The sequence below is a fragment of the Ambystoma mexicanum genome, chromosome 14 (genome assembly GCF_040938575.1).
Source record: "Ambystoma mexicanum isolate Mex_15411 chromosome 14, UKY_AmexF1_1, whole genome shotgun sequence".
Taxonomy (NCBI): Eukaryota; Metazoa; Chordata; class Amphibia; order Caudata; family Ambystomatidae; genus Ambystoma; species Ambystoma mexicanum.
The window spans coordinates 65,335,664-65,360,927 of NC_090940.1; the positions used below are offsets into that span (position 1 = coordinate 65,335,664).

General features: G+C 48.2%; 1 protein-coding gene across 1 annotated transcript; it reads right to left on the reverse strand.

Annotated features, from left to right (window-relative positions):
- Positions 1 to 669: 669 nt before the first annotated feature.
- On the reverse strand, positions 670 to 22,708 carry GJD2 (gap junction protein delta 2). The gene is made up of 2 exons (XM_069638524.1): positions 21,443 to 22,708; positions 670 to 2,207 (listed from the first exon to the last, which is right to left on the reverse strand). Exons 1-2 carry the CDS (start codon positions 21,511 to 21,513, stop codon positions 1,364 to 1,366), a joined length of 915 nt encoding a protein of 304 aa, XP_069494625.1. The 5' UTR covers positions 21,514 to 22,708; the 3' UTR covers positions 670 to 1,363.
- Positions 22,709 to 25,264: the final 2,556 nt, after the last annotated feature.

A 25,264-nucleotide genomic window follows, 5' to 3' on the forward strand; every position in this document is an offset into this window, starting at 1 on the left:
TCCAAGAAGAATCAGCATGACCTGTCCTGTGAGATCAGCGATCTGGCATTTTCTGGGTGCCCATTGGCCGCCCGGAAATTGAATACATCAATGGATGATACTCTAAGTCTAGAGCAAACATCAGAGTAAACATAGTGAATTTTGGGCTTGTCCCAAAGCTGTTTCCCAGAGGGAATGGCAGAGGTGTCCTATTGCAACATTCAGTTATTCAATAACCGGTTCATCGACAGTGTTTTTTTCAATGCGTACTTGACCTTGCCAAATTTATTTCTCACATCAAACATTTCGTTTTTTGGGACTGTCCCCCAACGCCCCCTCCCCTATTAATCGTACAATATGCCCGATGCCCTCAACCCTTATATACCTTTAGCCACAACTCCCTATATTTTTCGATGAGTTTTTTCAGGGGGGAAATCTGCAAAAAAACATCGAAAAAACACTGTTGATGAATGAATGTCGTACCACAGTAACCCATTGAACAAGCTGTGAGAAAAACATGGCAGGGTCTTCAAGAATACAATGGAAGCATTGAAACGCAAACTTTTCCTAGGACCACCTGTCATCGGTCCTTGAACCTCGCGTTTAAATGGTTTTGGCAATACCGCTGAGCAGAAATCCACCACTGTGTCCCTCCACGAAAACGATTTGAAGTTAAGCCAAAACAGGAGGTATTTTAAAATTGTTTTTATTTTATTTTCAGAATGTTTAGGGCAGAGGGTTCTTGTGCTGGGATAACTGCCTCCAACTGGAATTGGAAGGCCCAGCAAGGATTCTAATCATGGTTAGGGGCAGTTTTCACACAGAAGGCCCCTTTGCCCATTAACATAGAGCACCAGTGCCTTTAGAAAAATAGGAAGATACAAGAGAAAGCACAAACACTGTGTAATCCAGAATGTGCAATGCTTCTATTGGTTTGTTTCATTGCTGCTGCTGCTGCTCTGTACATTCGGACATCTTCTTTCAAGTGTTAAAGTCCCCATGAGCACTCAGACGATTGGTCGGCGACCTGACCCCTTATTCAAACATCTGTTAGTCCCCAATGAAGCCATATTGTAACGTCAACCATATTGGGCATCATAACTGTAAGGGACTTCTTGGTCCACCAGGACCTCCTCAAAATTCCCAACCAAACACCAATCATTTAAATTTTTCCAGGTGTTGCTGGAAAAGACCCCTGCCCAATGTTCTACATGAAATTATATTGCTGGCAGAAATTTCTGACAAACGCCCCCCCCACCTTTGAGGATTATTTTACAACCGACACCCCCCACGTTGAGCACCTATGATAGTCGATTGGACCCAATGGCCACCCTGATGACAGTTTATTGTGAATTTGATCCATGGCGGCCCTCTGCCCGTCCGTTCACACGTAGGCCGAGTCGCTTGACTGAGTCCTGCCAAAGTTGGGCACGTTCATTCTGGGAAGGTCCTTGTTCCTTATCTCATAGATGGATTTCCGCTTGGCCTGCACCCCTCTGACTGCCGTCTTAATCTTCCTCCAGCCCAGATGGTTGAGTTCAGCCAGGTTGAGCACCACGCAGATCCCGCTGACAGCGAACATGAACACCAGAAAGACAGTCTTTTCCGTAGGCCTTGAAACGTAACACTCCACCTCCTTGATGCAAGGATATCTGTCACACTCGTACATGGACGGGACATTGAAGCCATAGAGGAAGTACTGTCCGACCAGGAAGCCAATCTCCAGTGCGTTTCTGAAGACCACCTGGATGATGTAGAAACGGGAGATGCCCTGTTGGCGCGTCATCTTGGTCTTGGGGGCCCGGATAGTTGGGTGTGGAATTTCTTTCACTTCCAGGCAGTCAGGCTCAGCCTCTTTGGTGGAGTTCTCTGTGTTCTGCAGTACCCCATTGACAATTGTGTTTTTGATCTTTTTGCTGTCCTCACGCTTCATGGAGTCCTGGTCGCGATCCAGGCTAAGGTACACGGTGGAGTAGCGTCTTTCCTTCTGCTTGGCTGACTGGTGCACAGAGTAAGTGATGAAACACAGGCTGGGGGTGCACACCATGATGATCTGGAAGACCCAGTAACGAATGTGGGAGATTGGGAAGGCCTTGTCGTAGCAGGCCTGGTTGCAGCCTGGCTGTAGGGTGTTGCAAACAAACATGGTTTGTTCATCGTCATAAACTGTCTCCCCGACGATAGCGACAATAAGGATCCGGAAGATGACCACTACTGTCAGCAATATCCTGCAAGAGAAAGACAATTGTTGTTAAGTGTATGCATTGGAGCATCTTAACTCATTCATACAAATAGTATAATGTACTCTACCCTCAGTCCACCCACACACAAATATTCAAAATGGTCATACGCTAAGAATATTTCATATGATATGATATGGCATTTATAACGCGCCTATACACAAGTGTTTCAAGGCGCGACGAGGCAAGGGGGGAATGAAGGGGGGGACAGACAACGATCCTACTAGGCCAGGTGTCATTCAGATCGCACAAGTGCATGGGAAGGGGGGGAAAGGAAAAGTGCGAGGGGGAAGAGAGAGGGAAAAGTGCAGTACATGGGAAAGTGGAATAAATAAGATAAATAAACGGCCAGCTGGTGGCAAGGGCAAGGAAGTGCAGGCGTAATTGGTGGTAGGGGGACAGAAGTGGTACAGAAAAACAGTCCCCCAGTGCAGGGGCTGCCAGGGGGGCAGTGCAGGTGGGCAATTGACGGGGCCTGGGCCAGAGATCAGAAAGGGTGGCCAGGTAACCAGTGCAGTTTCAGTTGGGAGTTCAGCAAGGGAAAGGGGGAGAGAAAGCAGAAGCAAAGAGGAAGGTTTTGAGGTGCTTCCGGAACCTGAGATGGTTCTCCTCAAGTTTCAGGGAGGCAGGAAGGCTGTTCCAGAGAGAGGCCCCTGTCGAAGAGAGTGATCTGCGACCAACTCGTTGCTTGGAGAAGCGACTGACCCTGAGGGAGTTGGAGGCGGATGAGCGAAGAGCACGAGAAGGAAGATATTTACGAAGAGAGAGTTGAAGGTATTGCGGCCCCAGACCTCAGAAGGCCTTGTGTACAATGCAGAGGGTTTTTAACTTAATCCTCACTTCCACTGGGAGCCAGTGCAGAGATTTCAGTCCTGGAGAGATACGGTCCTTGGGCTTGAGGCCAAGGACAAGTCTCGCAGTCCTGTTCTGGATAAGTTGCAGAGGGCGGAGAGAAGAGGCAGCCAGATTTAGATAGAGGCTGTTACAGTAGTCCAGCCTAGGGAGGACCAGGGTTCTGGACACAGTGAGCTTCTGGAGGAAGGAGAGGAAAGGAAGAATACCTCTGAGGAGGTGCAGCTGGTAGTGTGACTTCTTAGATACGTCAGAGATGTGAGGTGAGAAGGTGAGTGCAGAGTCGAAGATGACCCTGAGGTTTTTAGCCTTGCAGGCGGGAGTAGGAAGAGGGCCAAGAGAGGCCGGCCAGAGAGCTGCAGGGAAGGAGGGAGTGGGTGTGCCAATGAGTAGAATCTCAGTCTTACTGGCATTAAGGCAGAGGTTGTTGGCGGCACACCACTCCTGCATGGCAGACAGACAGTCAGAGATGAGGGAAGGAGAGGAGGAAGCCGAGGGTATCCTGAAAATGAGCTGGGTATCATCTGCATAGCCCTGAAAGTTGGGACAGAGAGCAGCAATACGGTGGGCAAGGAGTGCCAGGTATTGGTTGAACAGTCAGGGAGAGAGGTTAGATCCCTGGGGGACACCACAGGTAGAGAAAAAGATGTCAGAGAGGAAGGACCCAAGTTGGTTCCATGTCATTTCATCACAGGATGACATTTTGCGGATATTATAATGAAATAACTCACCGAAATCCCCCCCCCCCAGCCCCACATCTCCTTTAATTCTTTATCTATTCCTGAACACCCACACCCCATATATATATTTCTATAACTCCCCCCCCTAAAAATGCAGATGTGTTTTTTTGTTATGAAAACCGTGGCAAAAAAAACAGCGGAATTGCATCCCACGATGAAAGGACGCTGTACCGAATATTTATATATGGATTAAGTTGAAGATGAGTAATGCCCATTCTGAACAGAAATGAAGTACAATAGCATATTTACAGGTAGTGGTGGAATCACCACAAAGGGTGCTGTACAATAGCAAAAAGGTGAGAAAAAGTGGTGGGCCAGTTGATGATGGTGTGAAAAACGTGGAACATGGACCAGGGACAAAATAAAGCAAACAAACAAAATAAGAAACAGGTGACTTACAAAGGTAACATTACCCTGGGTTGGGGCAAGTGCTTCAAAATGGAGCACTGTACAAATAATGAGTGAAATGCAAGCCCAGCTTTGAAGAGATCCACAGTCAGGCTGGCGTTGATTGAGACTAGCCGCGGGTTCCAACAGAAGGAGAAAGAACGACAGTGTAGCGAGGCACGCGGGACATAGGACAGCGAGATTCAGTGCAGAGGAGGAGAGGAGGGAAAGAGATTGTGAGTCGACAGGAATACAGCCAGGCAAGTACTGAGGAGCAAGACCAGTGATAGCTTTGAAGACTAGGAGAAGGAGCTGTAGTGCATGGAGAGTCAACCAGCATGCTGCCTGTAGAAGGATTGCAAAGAGTGTGGAGACTGAAGTTGAGGCCTTTGTCTAGAGGGTGGAAGGAGCAGAGAGGAATGCCAAGAAGGAGGCATGAGCAATAGCCAAGGTTGCTGGAAACGAGGGTGGCGATTACAGTTTTCGTCGAGTGGTGAGCAGCAGAGGCAGTGGTAGCGATGAATTGGTGCAGAAACATTGTTGAAGAAATATGAGACCCTGTGTGTGAGCACGATGCAAATAAAATATCATATCATATCATGACACGGGTGCACTGCGAGCATCTCTGGGGTGCTGGCAAATTTGAAGGCAGTCCCAACAATGCATATTGACATTACAGTGCTCTTCGTGTAGTGGGAATTTCACAAAAAAATATTAAAATAATTAGCCACGAAATGCATAATACTTAACTGATTTGCTTTAAAAAGGGCCGTGATATGAATCAAATAACACACATCACAGGAAATCCAATAAAGAGATTTATTTCCGTGTTTATGCAGATTGGGCAAGGTGTGTGTGTCAAATCCCTTTGCTGCACGCCTTGCTTTATTTCGCTGCTTGTATGTTGCCCCTGTGGGTTAGTGGAAGTATCTAAGGTTTCGTGGCAGCAGAATCGACCTTCGCCCGCCCTTGTAATCCCATAAGGAAATGTAGACCTGTGCTGAAGTGCAGACCACGCATTGTTCTTTAAAGGTTGCGCTAAAAATAAATGTGCTAATCAAATGCATTTTAACTGCGGCTTCTCACGCGTTGCGTGGCACAAGGCATCTTAAAGTTCAGAAACCTCCAAATGTGATATCAAAGTTGAACTAGACCTATATCCCTTGCAGTCTCAAGAATGGGAATGGGGAGTAATTATTAAGGGCTCACGGTAACGGGGATTTACAGGGTCCGCCGGGGCTGGAATACGCCGGTAAATCCCCATTGCCAGGGGGCAGGTTATTTCATGACTCCGGCAGCAGCCGTGCCGGTATTTACATAATGAGGCCCAATGGCTATACCCGGTTATGAAGAGAGCGGCTACTTAAGCAAGCCAATGTGGATGTCCAGTGATGAAGAGAACTGCTATATCCAAACCAATGGGAACACCCAGTGATGAAGAGTTTGCTACTTATACAAGCCAACGGGGATGCCTAGTGATGAAGTGGACTACTATTCTATATAAGCAAACAGAATACCCAGTAATGGCGAAGACGGCTACATATGCAAGCCAACATGGATGACTAGAGTTGAAGTAGACTACTATTGTATACTAGAAAATAGAATACCCAGTAATGACGAACAAGGCTACATATGCAAGCCAACATGGATGCCTAGAGTTGAAGTAGACTACTATTGTATACTAGAAAATAGAATACCCAGTAATGACGAACAAGGCTACATATGCAAGAAAACGGGGATGCCTAGTAATGAAATAAACTACCCAGAGAATAAGCTCTGAGCCGGCGGGCCATTACCGTGTAAAGTAATGCCCCCAGGGCCCATAGTTATAGGCCTGAGCATACCAAGGGCCTTAGGGAAAGCCCTGGTGGCATTACAGAATGTGGTAATGGCCCACTGGCTCGGGGCTTAAAGCCATTAGTACCCCTACCCATTAGACCCGGATACTAATGGTGGGTTGTAGATGTGTTGCATTTCGTAACTGGAAAAAAGGAAAGAAAAAAATGTTCGCCATGGACTGGGAAGTGTAGTCTGTGTTCCCTTTCCGTCATGGCCATAGAAAACTAAGAAAATGGCCGCCATGGAAGGGGAGACGGGACTACGCATAGTCCTGTCTCCCCTTCCATGGCGACCATTATTAAAGTAAATTTTAAAAAAAGTAAACAAAAAAAATGCCTGCAATGGAACAGGAAGAAGGGATTACACATAGTCCCTTCTCCCTTTCTATGGTGGCCACTACGGGAATGAACCCAGGGCCGTGGCGGAGAAGCAGAGGCTTCAGAGCCTTCTTGGCGAGGTAACGCCCGGGCAAGGGCCAATGAGCTTGCTTGTAACAAGCTCATTGACCCTCGCTGGGTATTAACATTCTATACAAGCAAATCGAATACCTAGTAATGACGAAGATGGCTACATATGCAAGCCAACAGGGTTGTCTAGTGAAGAAGTGGACTATTATTCTATAAACACCAATAGACTACCCAGTGATGATGAAGACAGCTCCATATGCAAGCAACATGGATGCCTAGTGATGAAGTGCACTACTATTCTATACAAGCAAATATAATACCCTTTGATGAAGAAGATGGCTACATATGCAAGTCAATGGGGATCCCATGCATAAAGGGGCTACTTTGGTGCCAGTGATGAAGATGAGTGATACTAATACTTGCCAAAGGGGATGTCCAGTGATGAAGAAGACTGCTATTAAGTACAAGTGGGGCAGCCCAAGGCAGAAGATTACTGCCAGAGTAAACACGTCAATAGGCGCTGCCCACCCCATGAAGTGGATGACTGTATCTTGCTTTACCATTAAATGAGAGCTGCCCGGAGCTGAAGATGTCTCATGCTGTATGCATGTCTATGGGGAATACGCCTTGCTGATTTTATATATATATATATATATATATATATATATATATATATATATATATATATATATATATATATATACACACACATTTATATATATATATATTTATATATCCATGTATATAAATATGTTTTTATATATATATATATATGTCAATGCACTAAAGATAATTTGCTACCTATCGAAATCTATAGGCACAGTACAGTGAGTTGTGTGGCTAACTTGTACTATTTTCTATTCTATAGGATCTATCCAGTTCTGAAGATGTTGGAGGTTGTATGCAACTCAATAGAAACTGTCCAGGGTTTTAGGTGGCCAAGTTATTGGGAGCTGTCCAGTGCTGCACAGTGCTTCTACAGTACACAAGCCAGTGGGGAATGCATAGTGTTACACATTATTGCCATTGTAGACAGTTCTGTGTATGTATGACTGAGTGTACAGTGTACTGAATACATGTCTATGGGGCAGTTCAACACAGGAAAAGGCTACCAATGCATGCAGGAAAGTTCTGCAATTGTAGAATCACTGGCAGGGAAGATGACTCAAATATACCAGACCATGTGATCTGCACACTTCTTAAAATTGTTTGCTTCTATGTCCAGACACATAAAAAGATGTATCATACTGACTAAGGATGATTTTATATAAATCAATGACAAATGTTCAAGTCCGAATACGTATGTTACTCTTCACAGGTCAACAGGGCCTGAGCCGTTCTGAAGAGGATATATCACTGCATGGCAGTCAGTGGGTCACCTGCTGAAAATGATGGATTATTACAAATCGGCCAATAAAAGCCAGTGCAGCATCTACTTTATTGTGTCCAGTAGCATTGATATTTTTCAGTGTAAGTACTATCATCATCAGCTCTGACCAGCTACCATTCATTGCCTTGTGTAAATCAGTGATCATGTTCAGCACTTGCCAGCTCCCACTGCCTTGTGTGAGGTAGCAATCATCATCAGCACTGGCCAGCTCCCACTGCCTTGTGTAAGGTAGCAATCATCAGCAGCACTGGTCAGATCCCATGCCCTGCGTAAGGTAGCAAGCATCATCAGCACTGGCCAGATCCCATGCCCTGTGTAAGGTAGCAATCATCAGCAGCACCGGTCAGATCCCATGCCCTGCGTAAGGTAGCAAGCATCATCAGCACTGGCCAGATCCCATGCCCTGTGTAAGATAGCAAGCATCATCAGCACTGGCCAGATCCCATGCCCTGTGTAAGGTAGCAAGCATCATCAGCACTGGCCAGCTCCCACTGCCTTGTGTAAGGTAGCAATCATCAGCAGCACTGGTCAGATCCCATGCCCTGTGTAAGGTAGCAATCATCAGCAGCACTGGTCAGATCCCATGCCCTGCGTAAGGTAGCAAGCATCATCAGCACTGGCCAGATCCCATGCCCTGTGTAAGGTAGCAAGCATCATCAGCACTGGCTAGATCCCATGCCCTGTGTAAGGTAGCAATCATCATCAGCACTGGCCAGATCCCATGCCCTGTGTAAGGTAGCAAGCATCATCAGCACTGGCCAGATCCCATGCCCTGTGTAAGGTAGCAAGCATCATCAGCACTGGCCAGATCCCATGCACTGTGCAAGGTAGCAAGCATCATCAGCACTGGCCAGATCCCATGCCCTGCGTAAGGTAGCAAGCATCATCAGCACTGGCCAGATCCCATGCCCTGTGTAAGGTAGCAATCATCATCAGCACTGGCCAGATCCCATGCCCTGCGTAAGATAGCAAACATCATCAGCACTGGCCAGATCCCATGCCCTGTGTAAGGTAGCAAGCATCATCAGCACTGGCCAGATCCCATGCCCTGTGTAAGGTAGCAATCATCATCAGCACTGGCCAGATCCCATGCCCTGTGTAAGGTAGCAAGCATCATCAGCACTGGCCAGATCCCATGCCCTGTGTAAGGTAGCAAGCATCATCAGCACTGGCCAGATCCCATGCCCTGTGTAAGGTAGCAATCATCAGCAGCACTGGTCAGCTCCCACTGCCTTATGTAAAGTAGAAATAATTATCAGCACTTGCCAGCTCCCATGCCTTGGGTTAAGTATGAATCATCATCTCATCATTGGCCATCTCCCAATATCCTGTATGAAGTAGCTATCATCATCAGAAGTGGTCAGCTCCAATTTCCTTGTGTAAATCAGCCATCCTCATATGCAGCACGGTTAAGCTCCCATTGCCTTGGGAAATTCAGTGAACATCATCAGTACTGACCAGCTCCAAGTGCCTTGTGTAAGGTAGCAAGCACTGGGCAGCTCACATGCCTTGGGTAATTGAGCTATCATTATCAGCTCTGGCCAGCTCCCATTTCCTTGTGTAAATCAGCCATACTCATATGCAGCACTGGCCAGCTCCCATTGCCTTGTGTAAATCAGCCATACTCATATGCAGCACTGGCCAGCTCCCATTGCCTTGTGTAAATCAGCCATACTCATATGCAGCACTGGCCAGCTCCCATTCCCTTGTGTAAATCAGCCATACTCATATGCAGCACTGGCCAGCTCCCATTGCCTTGTGTAAATCAGCCATACTCATATGCAGCACTGGCCAGCTCCCATTGCCTTGTGTAAATCAGCCACACTCATATGCAGCACTGGCCAGCTCCCATTGCCTTGTGCAAATCAGCCATACTCATATGCAGCACTGGAAATCAGCCATACTCATATGCAGCACTGGCCAGCTCCCATTGCCTTGTGTAAATCAGCCATACTCATATGCAGCACTGGCCAGCTCCCATTGCCTTGTGTAAATCAGCTATACTCATATGCAGCACTGGCCAGCTCCCATTCCCTTGTGTAAATCAGCCATACTCATATGCAGCACTGGCCAGCTCCCATTGCCTTGTGTAAATCAGCCATACTCATATGCAGCACTGGCCAGCTCCCGTTGCCTTATGTAAATCAGCCATACTCATATGCAGCACTGGCCAGCTCCCATTGCCTTGTGTAAATCAGCCATACTCATATGCAGCACTGGCCAGCTCCTATTGCCTTGTGTAAATCAGCCACACTCATATGCAGCACTGGCCAGCCCACATTGCCTTGTGCAAATCAGCCATACTCATATGCAGCACTGGCCAGCTCCCATTGTCATTGGTGAAATAAGCACCATCAGCAGCACTGGCCAGCAATGGCCTTTGGGTAATTCAGCTGTCATTGTCAGCATTGGCAGCTGCCATTGTCTTGTATAAAGTAGCTATCGTCATCAGAACTGGCGATTCCAATTGCCCTAGGTTATTCAGCAATCATCATGAGCACTGGCCAGCCCCCAATTCCTTGTGTAAATCATGCATCGTCATATGCAGCACTGGCCAGCTCCCATTGCCTTGTGCAAATCATGCATCGTCATATGCAGCACTGGTCAGCTCCCATTGCCTTGTGCAAATCAGGCATCGTCATATGCAGCACTGGCCAGCTCCCATGCCTTGGGTTATTCAGCAATCATCATGAGCACTGGCCAGCTCCCAATTCCTTGTGTAAATCATGCATCGTCATATGCAGCACTGGCCAGCTCCCAATTCCTTGTGTAAATCATGCATACTCATATGCAGCACTGGCCAGCTCCCAATTCCTTGTGTAAATCATGCATCATCATATGCAGCACTGGCCAGCTCCCAATTCCTTGTGTAAATCATGCATCGTCATATGCAGCACTGGCCAGCTCCCAATTCCTTGTGTAAATCATGCATACTCATATGCAGCACTGGCCAGCTCCCAATTCCTTGTGTAAATCATGCATCGTCATATGCAGCACTGGCCAGCTCCCAATTCCTTGTGTAAATCATGCATCGTCATATGCAGCACTGGCCAGCTCCCAATTCCTTGTGTAAATCATGCATACTCATATGCAGCACTGGCCAGCTCCCAATTCCTTGTGTAAATCATGCATCGTCATATGCAGCACTGGCCAGCTCCCAATTCCTTGTGTATGTATACAGAGCTCTGGTTGTCTTGTATACAGTGTCAATTAACTGGGTGCAGAGTGACTCTCGGTGACCTCTATGGAGTATGCAGTGTTTCAGATAACTGATACACTGTAGAAGCCAGTGCAGAAGAAAATAGCTTTATGTTTAATAATCAAGGAGAGCTACACCTTGCTGAAGTTAGGTTCTGCTGTATTTATGGTGAATTGATTAAAGCACTCAGGTCAATCGATGCTGTCCCTTCCTGGAGGACACTGGCTGTCCTGTGTACAAGAATAGCCGTGCATGGATGATGGAGCGAGTGAATGCGTGCATGGATGATGGAGCGAGTGGCTGAGTGCATGAATGATGGAGCGAGTGGCTGAGTGCATGAATGATGGAGCGAGTGACTGGGTGAATGAATAATGGAGCGAGTGGCTGCGTGCATGGATGATGGAGCGAGTGAATGCGTGCATGGATGATGCAGCGAGTAACTGGGTGCATGAATGATGGAGCGAGTGGCTGAATGCATGAATGATGGAGCGAGTGGCTGCGTGCATGGATGATGGAGCGAGTGACTGTGTCCATGAATGATGGAGCGAGTGGCTGCGTGCATGGATGATGGAGCGAGTGACTGCGTGCATGAATGATGGAGCGAGAGACTGGGTGCATGAATGATGGAGCGAGTGGCTGAGTGCATGGATGATGGAGCGAGTGGCTGCGTGCATGGATGATGCAGCGAGTGACTGGGTGCATGAATGTTGGAGCGAGTGGCTGAGTGCATGAATGATGGAGCGAGTGGCTGCGTGCATGGATGATGGAGCGAGTGACTGCGTGCATGAATGATGGAGCGAGTGACTGGGTGCATGAATGATGGAGCGAGTGGCTGAGTGCATGGATGATGGAGCGAGTGGCTGCCTGCATGGATGATGCAGCGAGTGACTGGGTGCATGAATGATGGAGCGAGTGGCTGAGTGCATGAATGATGGAGCGAGTGGCTGCGTGCATGGATGATGGAGCGAGTGACTGCGTGCATGAATGATGGAGCGAGTGGCTGCGTGCATGGATGATGGAGCGAGTGACTGCGTGCATGGATGATGGAGCGAGTGACTGCGTGCATGGATGATGGAGCGAGTGGCTGCGTGCATGGATGATGGAGCGAGTGGCTGCGTGCATGGATGATGGAGCGAGTGGCTGCGTGCATGGATGATGGAGCGAGTGGCTGTGAGAGTGGGGTTGTTTACAAAGCATGCATAACAAACTAAATCTCCTCTTGGGGCTGGTCTTGACTGCAGACAACAAACTACAGCAAAGCATTCTAAAACAATGAAAAGTGATGGGCCTTCCCAATGGCCTGGAAGGGAATATGTGTGCTTCTGGGCGCTATTTTATAGCGTTCTACTGACTGCACGGAGGGGCCACGCCGCAGAGGACGCCCCTGCCTGTGAGGGGTCCCTGTAACAGGCAGTGTCGACCCATCGCATTGATGTCTGGGGCACATATTTTTGACCTTTCAAAGTTAACGTGGGGCACTGCCACAAAGACACGTGTTCTCCAAACAGAGCCAGCGACGCGGATTCTGTGTTTAACACCCAGCGAGGGAAAGATCCGCGGATAGGTGGGATCAGACCCCACTTCAGAAGCTTTCTAATTGATGCAGGTGGGAGGCCACAATGCACAGGGGAGTTCTAGTGCAGGAGCTGGTTATTACTTAATGCAGTTGTTTTAAATTGTCTTATATGCATGTGCTCTGTTATTAAGTGCTGTATATGAAGCTTGCTGCGTTTGCTCACTTCTGTAGCGTTATGCCAGAATACAGTGATATGACTGAGTGACTTTATGCAGGTCTACTGCTGCTGCCCAGTGCTAAATGTAACAGTGTTCCCTATACACGTTAAAGGGAATTGCCCAGTGCAGAGGCTGGTTAAGACTACATACACGTTTAAGTGAGCTAACCAGTGCTGTCACTGCTGCTGTGCACAAAGCAATGAGAGTCTCCAGAATTAAAAGTTATTGCAACCGCATGCAAGCCAATGGCAGATGCCCAGTGCTGAAAATATGTGCTTCTGTTGTACAAGGTAACGGGAGTGGTCGGTCCTGAAGGCGAATGCTTTGGCTGGCCACTCCTGAATAGGATGGATACCATAGACAGTTCAATCTTCGCTCTGCCACTGCCGAAAAGCTTCTGGTGCCAAAATACAATCGTGAACGGTCGAGCCTTCTCGATTGCTGCAGCATCTTTGTGGAATAAACTTCCAATGGCCATTAAAAAAAACTCTAACTATCTTGAGTTCAGAAAGAGGGTCAAAACCCATCTATTTTAACTCTCCTAGGTGTCTGCCCTCTCTCTCCTTAAGCACCATGATGCCTTCGGGCGACCGTGTGCTATATAAGAATTGATAACATAACATAACATAACTGGTACTGCCCACTGTTCAAGAAGACTCACAATTAAGTCAGCGTATTAAAATGTTTGATGTAAAGCGCTTTAGGGAAAGCTTTAGATAAAGAAAACATTATAATTATCCTATCCATTAAACAATGGGTCATGTGCAGAGTTAAAAATATGTGTTTACTAAAGAAGAAACAATGGGCGTTGTGCAGGACTGAAGGTTTCTGATTATCTATATGTGCCAAAACGAACTGTCTTGTAAAATGTTGTTGCTCTGCATGCGCAAGTCATGAGAGCTGCCCAGTTCTGAAAGTTAAGGTTTACTGTGCATGGTGCGCAGTGCCGCAAATTATTGCTTAAAGTGCACAAGTCAACGGGAGCTGCCCAATGACAAACTTGATTGCTAAATGTATGCAAGTCAAAGGGGGCGGGCAAATGCAGAACCATGTTCCTTTCCCTGAGCAAAGCAGAGGGAGCTGTCCATCTTCAGTTGTATTGATGACTATAGACAAGTCATCGGGCGCTGTCCAGTGCTGAACTAAATTGATGACTGTATGCAAGTCATTGGGCGCTGTCCAGTGCTGAATTTAATCGCCGACACCACACAAGTCAGAGGGAGCTGTCCAGTGCTGAATTAAATTGCTGACACTATACAAATTAGAGGGAGCTGTTCAGTGATGCACTTGACTAACGAATATACACAAGTCAGGGGGAGCTGTCCTGTGCTGAAATAGATTGATGACTATATGCAAGTCATCTTGGCTGTCCAGTGCTGAATTTAATTGCAGACACTACACAATTCAGTGGGAGCTGTCCAAAGCTGAACTTGATTGCCCACTATACGCAAGTCGGCGGGAGCTGTCCAGCGCTGAATTTGAGATTTACTGTATACAATTAATTGGGAGCCTGGCCCTGCATAAGGTGGTTCATTTGTGTATCCATGTCAATGGGAGTTGGTCAATGCTGAACTTGAGTTCTTACCGTACGTACGTTAATGGAAGCTGAGTTATACCGAACGCAATTACTTTCTGCATCCAGTTCAAGGAGAGATACTCAGTAGTTAATGTGCAGCAGTAAATGCGAACTGTCCAGCGAGGAACGAGATTACTCTCGCTGGCCATATCAACTCGAAATGTCCATTGCCGAACTGGAGTACCTGGTGTACACAAGTCAGTTTGGCTGCCCAGCGTGAAACGTGATCGCTTACTGCATTCTGCATTCAAGCCAATTGGAGCTATCTAGCGCCGAAGGAGGCTGTGCTCTGTACACAAGTTAATGGAAGCTGTCCAGTGCGGGAGGAAGAGGGTTTCTCAGTGACAGGCTGTCTGGACGAATTACAATCAAAACTCCCATGGAAAGAACGTGCCATTTATTTCAGTGTGGTGGGGGAGGGAAAAACTGCCTCGCACAAGATGCCACAGGGAAATAAATTCTGACCTGCCTTGGGGTTAACACACAAACGTGATTTATTCATAAAGCCTGCGCGCTTCGAACATTGAATAACCGGAGGACCCCCTGCATCACTTGGTCGATTTGAAAAGAAAAAGGAATAGCAAATCCAGTTGTATGTCCTCTAAGCCTAACTCAGTTTATCGGAGGTCTGCGGTTGTAATTGTAATTGGTTATTTATAACGCACTTAATACACAGAGGTTTTAAAGCACAGACCCGGGGATCGGACCTGTGTTACTCCACATCATCTTGCTTCCAAGGTGAGCACGTTGCCCCTGAGCTATCCTCCCAGCCAATACACGTTTATGTAGATTTACCCGGATGTGGACTGTAATCTCGGTACATGGGCTGTGAACGGGCATCTATCATGAAGTCATATTAGCAGCTGGCCCCTCCTCCCCGGCACCCCTCCTGCAGGGGAACTACTGAGCTGAAGCAAAGCCCGGGTATTCACACTCCATCACCGCTGCCCATGCACTGGTGAAAATCGATAGCACTCCTGTTGATTAATAAGAGTCGACTAATGGTGCGAGCTTCAGGAAGACTGACCCGCAAGCTTGTCGCTTGTAATATGTGCCAGTATTATGCACTCCCAATGTAGCACAACACTGTGGTTTGATGTTAATGTGTCTGTTTGGATGTGTGCACGTGAGAGAGTAGATGGATGGGTAGATGGATGGGTAGATGGATAGATAGCTAGATAGATAGATAGATAGATAGATAGATAGATAGATAGATAGATAGATAGATAGATAGACATAATGATAAATGCAGAGTACAGCGGGCTACAAAATACAAGTCCACTACATTAGAACCATATGGAAAGATTTTGCACAATTACACACTCTGCGGTACAAAGTCACACAGGCACTCTAGCAGAGTGTTGCATTAACATGTACATGCACACACTGTGTGCTTGTGCACTACGGGTACATACGGCAGTAGAGCATTAACCTAGATCAGCTAGTCACACGCTGCAGGTGAAAATTAGAGCAGCTACATATAGACTACAACCATCCTATTACACTCAGGCAGACCACACACATGGTAAAGAGAAACGCACACCAAGCAGTTACATCATGCACACAGGCGTTAATACTCGCACACAACAACTCACTGCACAGTTATATCATCAAACCAAATAATACACACACATACACAGAAGTTACATCATGCATACAATGCACGCACCGGATATAGACAACTAGCCACACACTAAAACAGTTACAACATGCAGAAAAGTAACACAAACACACACTCACACACACATACACACACTGCAAGGGATAGAAGTTTACTCTGCTCACTTTAGTGTTCTTACATTTTACCTAGACAGACTTATAAATACACCTTGCATTAGTTATTAATACACAAAACACCGAGTACAGGCAAATACACTACAGCAGTCATATTAAGGGTGCACACACACACACACCATTCGTTCAAAATCACAGTATGTAAATACACACTATATCAGGACAAGTAATGTATACACCATATAGCAATTACAAAATGCACACACTACACAATTACTGCAGCACTTACGTTATACACACACTAAAGAAAAATACAGTACAGTAGTTATACACACACACACACATGCATAGACAATGTACAAAGCAGTATGAGCGAATGCGTATTCCTGCGATCTACTACGCGCAATGACAGTGAGGAAATAAAAAGTACACACTAACACAGAAGAAATAGGCAACAGAGTACAGTGGTTAGATCACACAGAAAATGTGTAGAAAATACACCAGTAGAAACCCACACACACATAATGTCCATAACCTACAGCTGAATACCCCCGCCAACAGTTAAATCTCACTCGCACAGAGTGTGCCTAGCCTAGCGATCAATGCACACTACAGTAGTTAGATCGTACGTTCAGTGATCATACACTACAGACACACACTACAGCCGGTGGCCTGCAGCACTGCACTCCAACCTCTGCATTTAATAGTAAACTCCGTCTGGTGTAGGAGGCCGGTTCTACAGCACAAACCCGTTAAGCTGTGCTAATGCAGAGTGAAACAAAAATGTACTTTTTGAGAATACAGGTCTGACTGGGGATTTAAAATAGTCTGTCCAGTTAAAGGTGCTGCTACATATGAGCCCGGGTGAATCCATCTATCCATCCATCTATCCATCCATCTATCCCTCCATCTATCTATCTCTCTATCCATCAATCCATCTATCAATCTATCTATCCATCAATATATCTATCCATCTATCCATCCATCCATCTATCTATCCATCCATCTATCCAGCCATCTATCCATCTGTCCATCCATCCATCGCTCTCTGCCTCCAGTAGACTTTATGGGAGCTGAGAGGAGTGGCACGACTAGTGGCCTTGGTGTGCGGAACTTCTAATAATGGCCGCTTATAGACACGTGCCCTCCAGCCACATAAGGTGTTAGAGACTTGGACTTAAATGATGTCCTGCTCTCCTTTCAGGGCCCCAGGTGGACTAGTCTGCCCCCTGCCCCATTAATGTTGCCCTTATGAACTCGTATATTGCACCTCTGCATACTCAATCGGGGCAAAGCACTTCCTTGCTGCGTGCTGTTGCACTGAAGTGCCCCCCACAACTCAGTAGAGTGGTCAGCCCCCGCCTTCCCGCCATTGCTGAATTTAACTGGACTGCAGCCCCACTTATTCTGCACCAGGCTTGATGCCCCCCCCCACTTTCCTATCAATCCTCAAATACATTGGCTTGCAGTGCCCCATTGTGCCCCTTGCCCTGTGCCTGCGGTATGCTCGCCCCTATAGCTCTAGCTCAGTGAGGAACAGTATCTCCACCAACCCATTAGCTGGGTCACCACCGTAGATTGGTGACCCAACTAGTCACCATTCTATTCTTGTTGAGTTCTGTTCAATTGGAAGAGCCGAGCATGTCCCAACTTCAGTTCCATCGCACCCCCACCTTTCCTATAATAGCAGGGCACCACTGGTCTGCACTGGGAACACACCCACCCTTCCTATAACTGGGCACACACCCACCCTTCCTATAATAGCAGGGGGCCGCTGGTCTGCACTGGGCACACACCCAGCCTTCCTATAACTGGGCACACACCCACCCTTCCTATAATAGAAGGGCGCCACCTGTCTGCACTGGGCACACACCCAGCCTTCCTATAACTGGGCACACACCCACCCTTCCTATAATAGCAGGGCACCACTGGTCTGCACTGGGCACACACCCACTCTTTCTATAACTGGGCACACCCCCGCCCTTCCTATAATAGTAGGGCGCCGCTGGTCTGCACTGGGCACACACCCACCTTTCCTATAACTGGGCACACACACACCTTTCCTATAATAGCAGGTCGCCACTGGTCTGCACTGGGCACACACCCACCCTTCCTGTAATAGCAGGGCGCCGCTGGTCTGCACTGGGCACACACCCGTCCTTCCTACAATAGCAGGGCGCCACTGTTCTGCACTGGGCACACACCCACCCTTCCTATAATTGGGCACACACCCGCCCTTCCTACAATAGTAGGGCGCCACTGTTCTGCACTGGGCACACACCCACCCTTCCTATAATTGGGCAAATGCCCGCCCTTCCTATAATAGCAGGCCGCTGCTGGTCTGCACTGGGCACACACCCACCATCCCTATAATAGCAGGGCGCCGTTGGTCTGCACTGGGCACATATCCACCCTTCCTATAATAGCAGGGCGCTGCTGGTCTGCACTGGGCACACACCCACCCTTCTTATAATATCAGGGCGCCGTTGGTCTGCACTGGGCACATATCCACCCTTCCTATAATAGCAGGGCCCCGCTGGTATGCACTGGGCACATATCCACCCTTCCTATAATAGCAGGGCGCCGTTGGTCTGCACTGGGCACACACCCACCCTTCCTATAATAGTAGGGCACACACCCACCCTTCTTATAATATCAGGGCGCCGTTGGTCTGCACTGGGCACATATCCACCCTTCCTATAATAGCAGGGCCCCGCTGGTATGCACTGGGCACATATCCACCCTTCCTATAATAGCAGGGCGCCGTTGGTCTGCACTGGGCACACACCCACCCTTCCTATAATAGCAGGGGGACAAACCCACCCTTCCTATAATAGCAGGGCGTTGCTGGTCTGCACTGGGCAACCCCCCCCCCCGCCCTTCCTATAATAGCAGACGCCGCTGGTCTGCACTGGGCACACACACCCTGCCTATAATAGTAGGGCACACACCCACCCTTCTTATAATAGCAGGGCGCCACTGGTCTGCACTAGGCACACGCCCGCCCTTCCTATAATAGCAGGGCGCCGCTGGTCTGCACTGGGCACACGCTCGCCCTTCCTATAATAGCAGGGCGCCGCTGGTCTGCACTGGGCACACACACACACTGCCTATAATAGCAGGGCGTTGCTGGTCTGCACTGGGCACCCCCCCCCGCCCTTCCTATAATAGCAGGGCGCCGCTGGTCTGCACTGGGCACACACCCACCCTTCCTATAATAGTAGGGCACACACCCACCCTTCTTATAATAGCAGGGCGCCACTGGTCTGCACTGGGCACACGCCCGCCCTTCCTATAATAGGGCGCCGCTGGTCTGCACTGGGCACACGCCCGCCCTTCCTATAATAGCAGGGCGCCGCTGGTCTGCACTGGGCACACACCCACCCTTCCTATAATAGTAGGACACACACCCATCCTTCTTATAATAGCAGGACGCCGCTGGTCTGCACTGGGCACACACCCACCCTTCCTATAATAGCAGGACACACACCCACCCTAGTTTGCCTCAGGCTGCCCCTCTTACTTTCCTTTCACTGTAGAATTGTGCTTGAAAGTGACCCCCCAAAACACACTTCTGCACCCCAAATACCACCCTACCTTCCTATTATGGCTGGAGTCCGTGGAACTGCAGTGCCTCCATCACAGAACTAACTGAACAGGTGGCAGCCCGGGGAGCCCCTTGCCCCTGACCACTCATGAAGGATACTGGGTTACACTAATTCAAAGCCCCTGTTTTACGATCCCCGGACCATTGTCCCTTTACCCCCGTTCCTCGGTGACTCTTGGGAACCTGCAATTGTCAAATCCCCCCTAAATGCACCTGCCAGCTGGGTCTCCCTCTGCTTTTTTTTTTAAGCACTTGCTGGTTTGTGATTTTAGATTGTCGTATTGTATCTTAATTTTACTAATTTCCACTTACATTATTTATGGTGTGTATTCATTGTATTTAATGTGGAATATTTTACTTTTATGGGTGTAACCGAAATAGAGTTTAAGTAAAGTATGAAATGCTTTTGATCTGCAGCACTAGCCTTACCAATGTTCCTTACCTTTTTCCCCAAACTTACTACCTCTCTGCTCTTAAGTGCTACTGGACTGCAGCCCCATTCTCGCCCATTTGCCTCTCCGCACAACCCTTACCTCCAATCTTTCATGGTTGCTGTTGGGCTGTACCCCCAGGCTTGCCCACTTGACCTTGATCCCTAGGCTGGTCACTTATTTACCTTCCTACCATTGCCATGGGCTATTGTACCCCCTCGCCTTCATATCTGCCTTTACTGTTGATCCACCGTATCTTCCTATCATCATTTGCTGTTGGATCACTTTACCTTCCTATCATCATTTGCAGTTGGACGACCTTATCTTCCTACCATCCTTTTCTTTTGGATCACCTTATCTTCCCATCATCATTTGCTGTTGGGCCACCTTACCTTCCTATCATTATTTGTGGTTGATCGACCTTACCTTCGTATCATCATTTGCTGTTGTATCACTTTATCTTCCTATCATCATTTGCAGTTGATCCACCTGACCTTCCTATCATGATTTGGTGTTGACCCACCGTAGCTTCCTATCATTTGCTGTTGGATCACTTTACCTTCCTATCATCATTTGCTGTTGACCCACCGTAGCTTCCTATCATCATTTGCTGTTGACCCACCGTAGCTTCCTATCATCATTTGCTGTTGACCCACCGTACCTTCCTATCATCATTTGCGGTTGATCCACCTGACCTTCCTATCATCATTTGGTGTTGATCCACCTGACCTTCCTATCATCATTTGTGGTTGACCGACATTACCTTCGTATCATCATTTGCTGCTGGACCACTTTACTTGCCTATAATGATTTGGTGTTGATCCACCTTACCTCCCTATCATCCTTTGATGTTGGACCAACTTGCCTTCCTATCATCATTTTCTGGTGGACCAGCTTCCCGTCCTGTCATTATTTGCTGTTGGCCATCTGAACTCCCTACCATTGTTAAGTGTGGTGCACTCCTCTTAGCTAGATATCACGGTTGAGTGCTGTTGAATCCCCTTAGCTACTTCTCACTGTTGAGTGCGTGGGACTGCAGCCCCCAGGTCCATCCTCTCTCTTCTGTTACCGCTTACATGCCTGTCATTATTGAGTACAGTTGGACCCCTCTTTTCCCATTATCACTTATTCTATGATGCTATTATATCCCTCTTATCATGAAATACTTCTAGACCCCTTATCTCTCTATCAATATTCAGCGCTGGTGGACCCCCTTACCTTCCTATGATCATTGAATGTCCATGAACCCCTTACCTGCCTGCCATTGTTTAGTGCTATTGGGACACCATAACGTCCTACGTTGTTCAATGTCATTGGACCACCTTACCTTCCTATCATCGTTGAGTGCTGTTGGACTGCGGCCTCCAGCAGCCGTTCTAGGATGGTCCATTCTCCCATCGTGGTTCATCCGGAGACCTGCCCGTGTTGGCGATGCCGTCGCGGCCAGTCTTGGGCTACGCTGAGGTCAGCCGGGTGTACTGGAGCAGGTTGCAATACTCTGAACCCCTTTTCCTGAGGCAGGGGTGGATCCTGGCAGGAAGTTAACAGGCACTATATGGAGGAAGAAAGTGGTCCTTCATCCGGGATACAGAATAGTAGCCTCTCACTCTGGCAAATGATGCTCTTATATTCAGGGGTGACCCCGGCAGCCTCTAAATCAGGCAGACCCTAGTCCTTTGTCCCGGTTTGACCTCCTCAGTACTTCCCTGTGGCAGGAGGTGATCGTGAGCTGAACTCAGGAGTCCCAGTCCAGAGCAAGTATCAGTCCATCATCCTGTGGTCCCCAAGAGCCCCTCTCCTGGGCAGACACCCTGTGCCTTGGCACAGGTCTCCTGGTCCTCTCCGAGGCAGCCCGCTGTATGTTGGAGGGCCCGGGTGACCCCTGTCTGGGCCAGGTGCCTTGGATCCTGGCACAGCTCTGTTGTCAGTCTCTGGGGCAGATATCAGTATTTTAGCCCGGCTTTCCTCAATGGAAGCCTTTCTGGGGTATGGCACGATTCTGCCCTCCCTCTCTGGGGCAGAGTCCAGTCCTGTGTGTTGGCTGTCCTCAGTATCACCTCTCAGGGGCTGGTGCCCTGTAGCCTGACATGACTGCCCAGTCCCTCTCTGGGGTAGATAGTAGCCTCTTATCCTGGTTGTCCCCAGCAGCCTCTCCTTGGGGCAGGCAGCTTGTATCCAGGATGGACTTTGAAGTCCCGCTCTGGGGCAGAGTGCTGTCTGTTATCCTGGGCGTCCTCAGTATGCCCTCACCGGGGCAGTGCCCTGTATCCTGGGGGCCTTCAACAGCCGCTTTCTGTGGCAGGTGTCCTGTAACACGGCACGGCCCCGCACGCCCCCTCTGCTGGTCCTCAGTAGTCCCTCTCTGGGGTCGGGGTGACCTCGGCAGCCGCTTCCCTCGCGCAGGTGTGCCCTGGCTCCTGGCACGGCTCAGCTGGGGTAGAGGGCAGACGCGGCTTCCCCGCAAGGCAGGCGGCCGAGGACAGCAGCCTCACCTCGCAGCTCCGGGCTGCGTGTGATTAGCGCAAAGCCTGCTATTTCGGGCTGAGCCGGGGGGTGGGTGCTCCGTCTCGGCGGGCAGCCTGGGATTTAGACCTCGCAGGCTCTAAGCTGCCTTTAAGTACGCGGGCTGCTGTTACCGCCTGCATCACGTGCACCTCCCCTGGAAGCCAGCCCAGCCGGCGCTTTTACTTTTTTCCATCATTATTCCTGGGCTAAGAAAAAAAGAAAGGCGCGGACAACAGATTACTGACAATGGAGTGATTGGGTTTCCTCTGGGGTTGCCGGGGCGGTGGCTGCTCGCCCCTAAACACAGGCTCTGAATCGGGGAATGATTGCAGTGTGGAGCATCCGTGTAAACATACAGAAGGAAGGCTGCCTTGTGCAACGCGCCCATATAACGGGCTGCAGGTGCGGGTGCAGGCACTCAGGCAGGTAACTGTGTTTACAGTAACATTTGGGTAACACGCTGCAGGTGAGCGTGAAACGTTGCAGGGACGAGCTGGAGGCTAGCGTGCAACACACCACGTTTTGGTCTGCAGGTGTGTGTGCGGACATTTACGTACTTACCTGTATGTCCACTAATGTTTAGGTATTGCACTGCACGTGAGCGTGAAACATGCAGGGGATGAGCTGGAAGTGAGCGTGCAACACACCCAGATTATAAAGTGCAAGTGTGTGTGTGTGTGTTTGTGTATGTGTGTGCGCAGACATTTAGACACTTACCTGTATGTACACTAATATTTAGGTATTGCACTGCAGGTGAGCTTGAAGCATGCAGAGGTGAGCTGGACGTGAACGTGCAACACACCCAGATTATAAAGTGCAAGTAAGTGTGTGTGTGTGTGTGTAGACATTTAGACACTTACCTGTATGTACACTAATAGTAAGGTAATACACTGCGGTGAGCGTGAAACATGCAGGAGATGAGCTAGGAGTGAGCGTACAATACACCTAGATTATAAATCGCAAGTGTGCACGTGTGTGTGTGTGCAGACATTTAGACACTTACCTGTATGTGCACCAACATTTAGGTCTTGCACTGCGCGTGAGCATGAAACATGCAGGGGATGAGCTGGAAGTGAGCGTGCAACACACCCAGATTGTAAAGTGCAAGTGTGCGCATGCTTCTGTGTGTAGACATTTAGGCGCTTACCTGGATTTACACTAACAGTTAGGTAATACACTGCAGTGAGCGTGAAAAATGCAGGAGATGAGCTAGAAGTGAGAGTGCAACACACCTAGATTATAAAGCGCAAGGGTGTGTGTGTGTGTGTGGGCATGCATTTAGACAGTTACCTGTCTGTGCACCAACATTTAGGTATTCACTGCAGATGAGCGTGAAACATGCAGGGGATGACTTGGAAGTGAGCGTGCAACAGACACACCTAGATTTTAATGTGCAAGGGTGTGTGTGTGTGTGTGTGTGTGCAGACATTTAGACACTTACCTGTATGTACACTAATATTTAGGTAATGCACTGCAGATGAGCGTGAAGCATGTAGAGGTGAGCTGGAAGTGAGTGTGCAACACACCCAGATTATAAAGTGCAAGTGTGTGTGTGTTTGTGTGTTTGTGTAGACATTTAGGCACTTACCTGGATTTACACTAATATTTAGGTAATACACTGCGGTGAGCGTGAAACATTCAATGAATGAACTGGAGGTGAATGTGAAACAGACCCAGATTATGAGCTTCGAGTGGGTGTGCAAGTGATGCATGCGGTTGTACAGACATTTAGAAACGTACCTGTATGTACACTAATATTTAGGAATTGCACTGCAGATGAGCGTGAAACATGCAGGGGATGAGCTGGAAGTGAGCGTGCAACACACCCAGATTATAAAGTGCAAGTGTGTGTGTGTAGACATTTAGACACTTACCTGTATGTACACTAATATTTAGGTATTGGACTGCAGGTGAGCGTGAAACATGCAGGGGATGAGCTGGAAGTGAGCGTGCAACACACCCAGATTATAAAGTGCAAGTGTGTGTGTGCGCAGACATTTAGACAATTACCTGTATGTGCACCAACATTTAGGTCTTGCACTGCACGTGAGCATGAAACATGCAGGGGATGAGCTGGAAGTGAGCGTGCAACACATCCAGATTGTAAAGTGCAAATGTGTACATGTTTGTGTGTAGACATTTAGGCGCTTACCTGGATTTACACTAATATTTAGGTAATACACTGCAGTGAGCGTGAAACATTCAATGAATGAACTGGAGGTGAACGTGAAACAGACCCAGATAATGAGCTTCGAGTGGGTGTGCAAGTGGAGCATGCGATTGTACAGACATTTAGAAACGTACCTGTATGTACACTAATATTTAGGTATTGCACTGCAGGTGAGCTTGAGACATGCAAGGGATGAGCTGGAAGTGAGTGTGCAACACACCCAGCTTATAAAGTGCAAGTGTGTAGACATTTAGACACTTACCTGTATGTACACTACTATTTAGGTATTGCACTGCAGGTGAGCGTGAAACATGCAGGGGATGAGCTGGAAGTGAGCGTGCAACACACCCAGATTATAATGTGCAAGTGTGTGTCTGTAGACATTTAGACACTTACCTGTATGTGCACCAACATTTAGGTCTTGCACTGCATGTGAGCATGAAACATGCAGGGGATGAGCTGGAAGTGAGTGTG

Coding starts and splice junctions, on each gene's coding strand:
- GJD2 (XM_069638524.1), bottom strand. CDS start 21,513: ATGGGAGAATGGACCATCCTAGAACGGCTGCTGGAGGCCGCAGTCCAA. Junction 2,208..21,442: donor CACTCAACGATGATAGGAAG/GTAAGGTGGTCC, acceptor TTTCTCTTGCAG/GATATTGCTGACAGTAGTGG.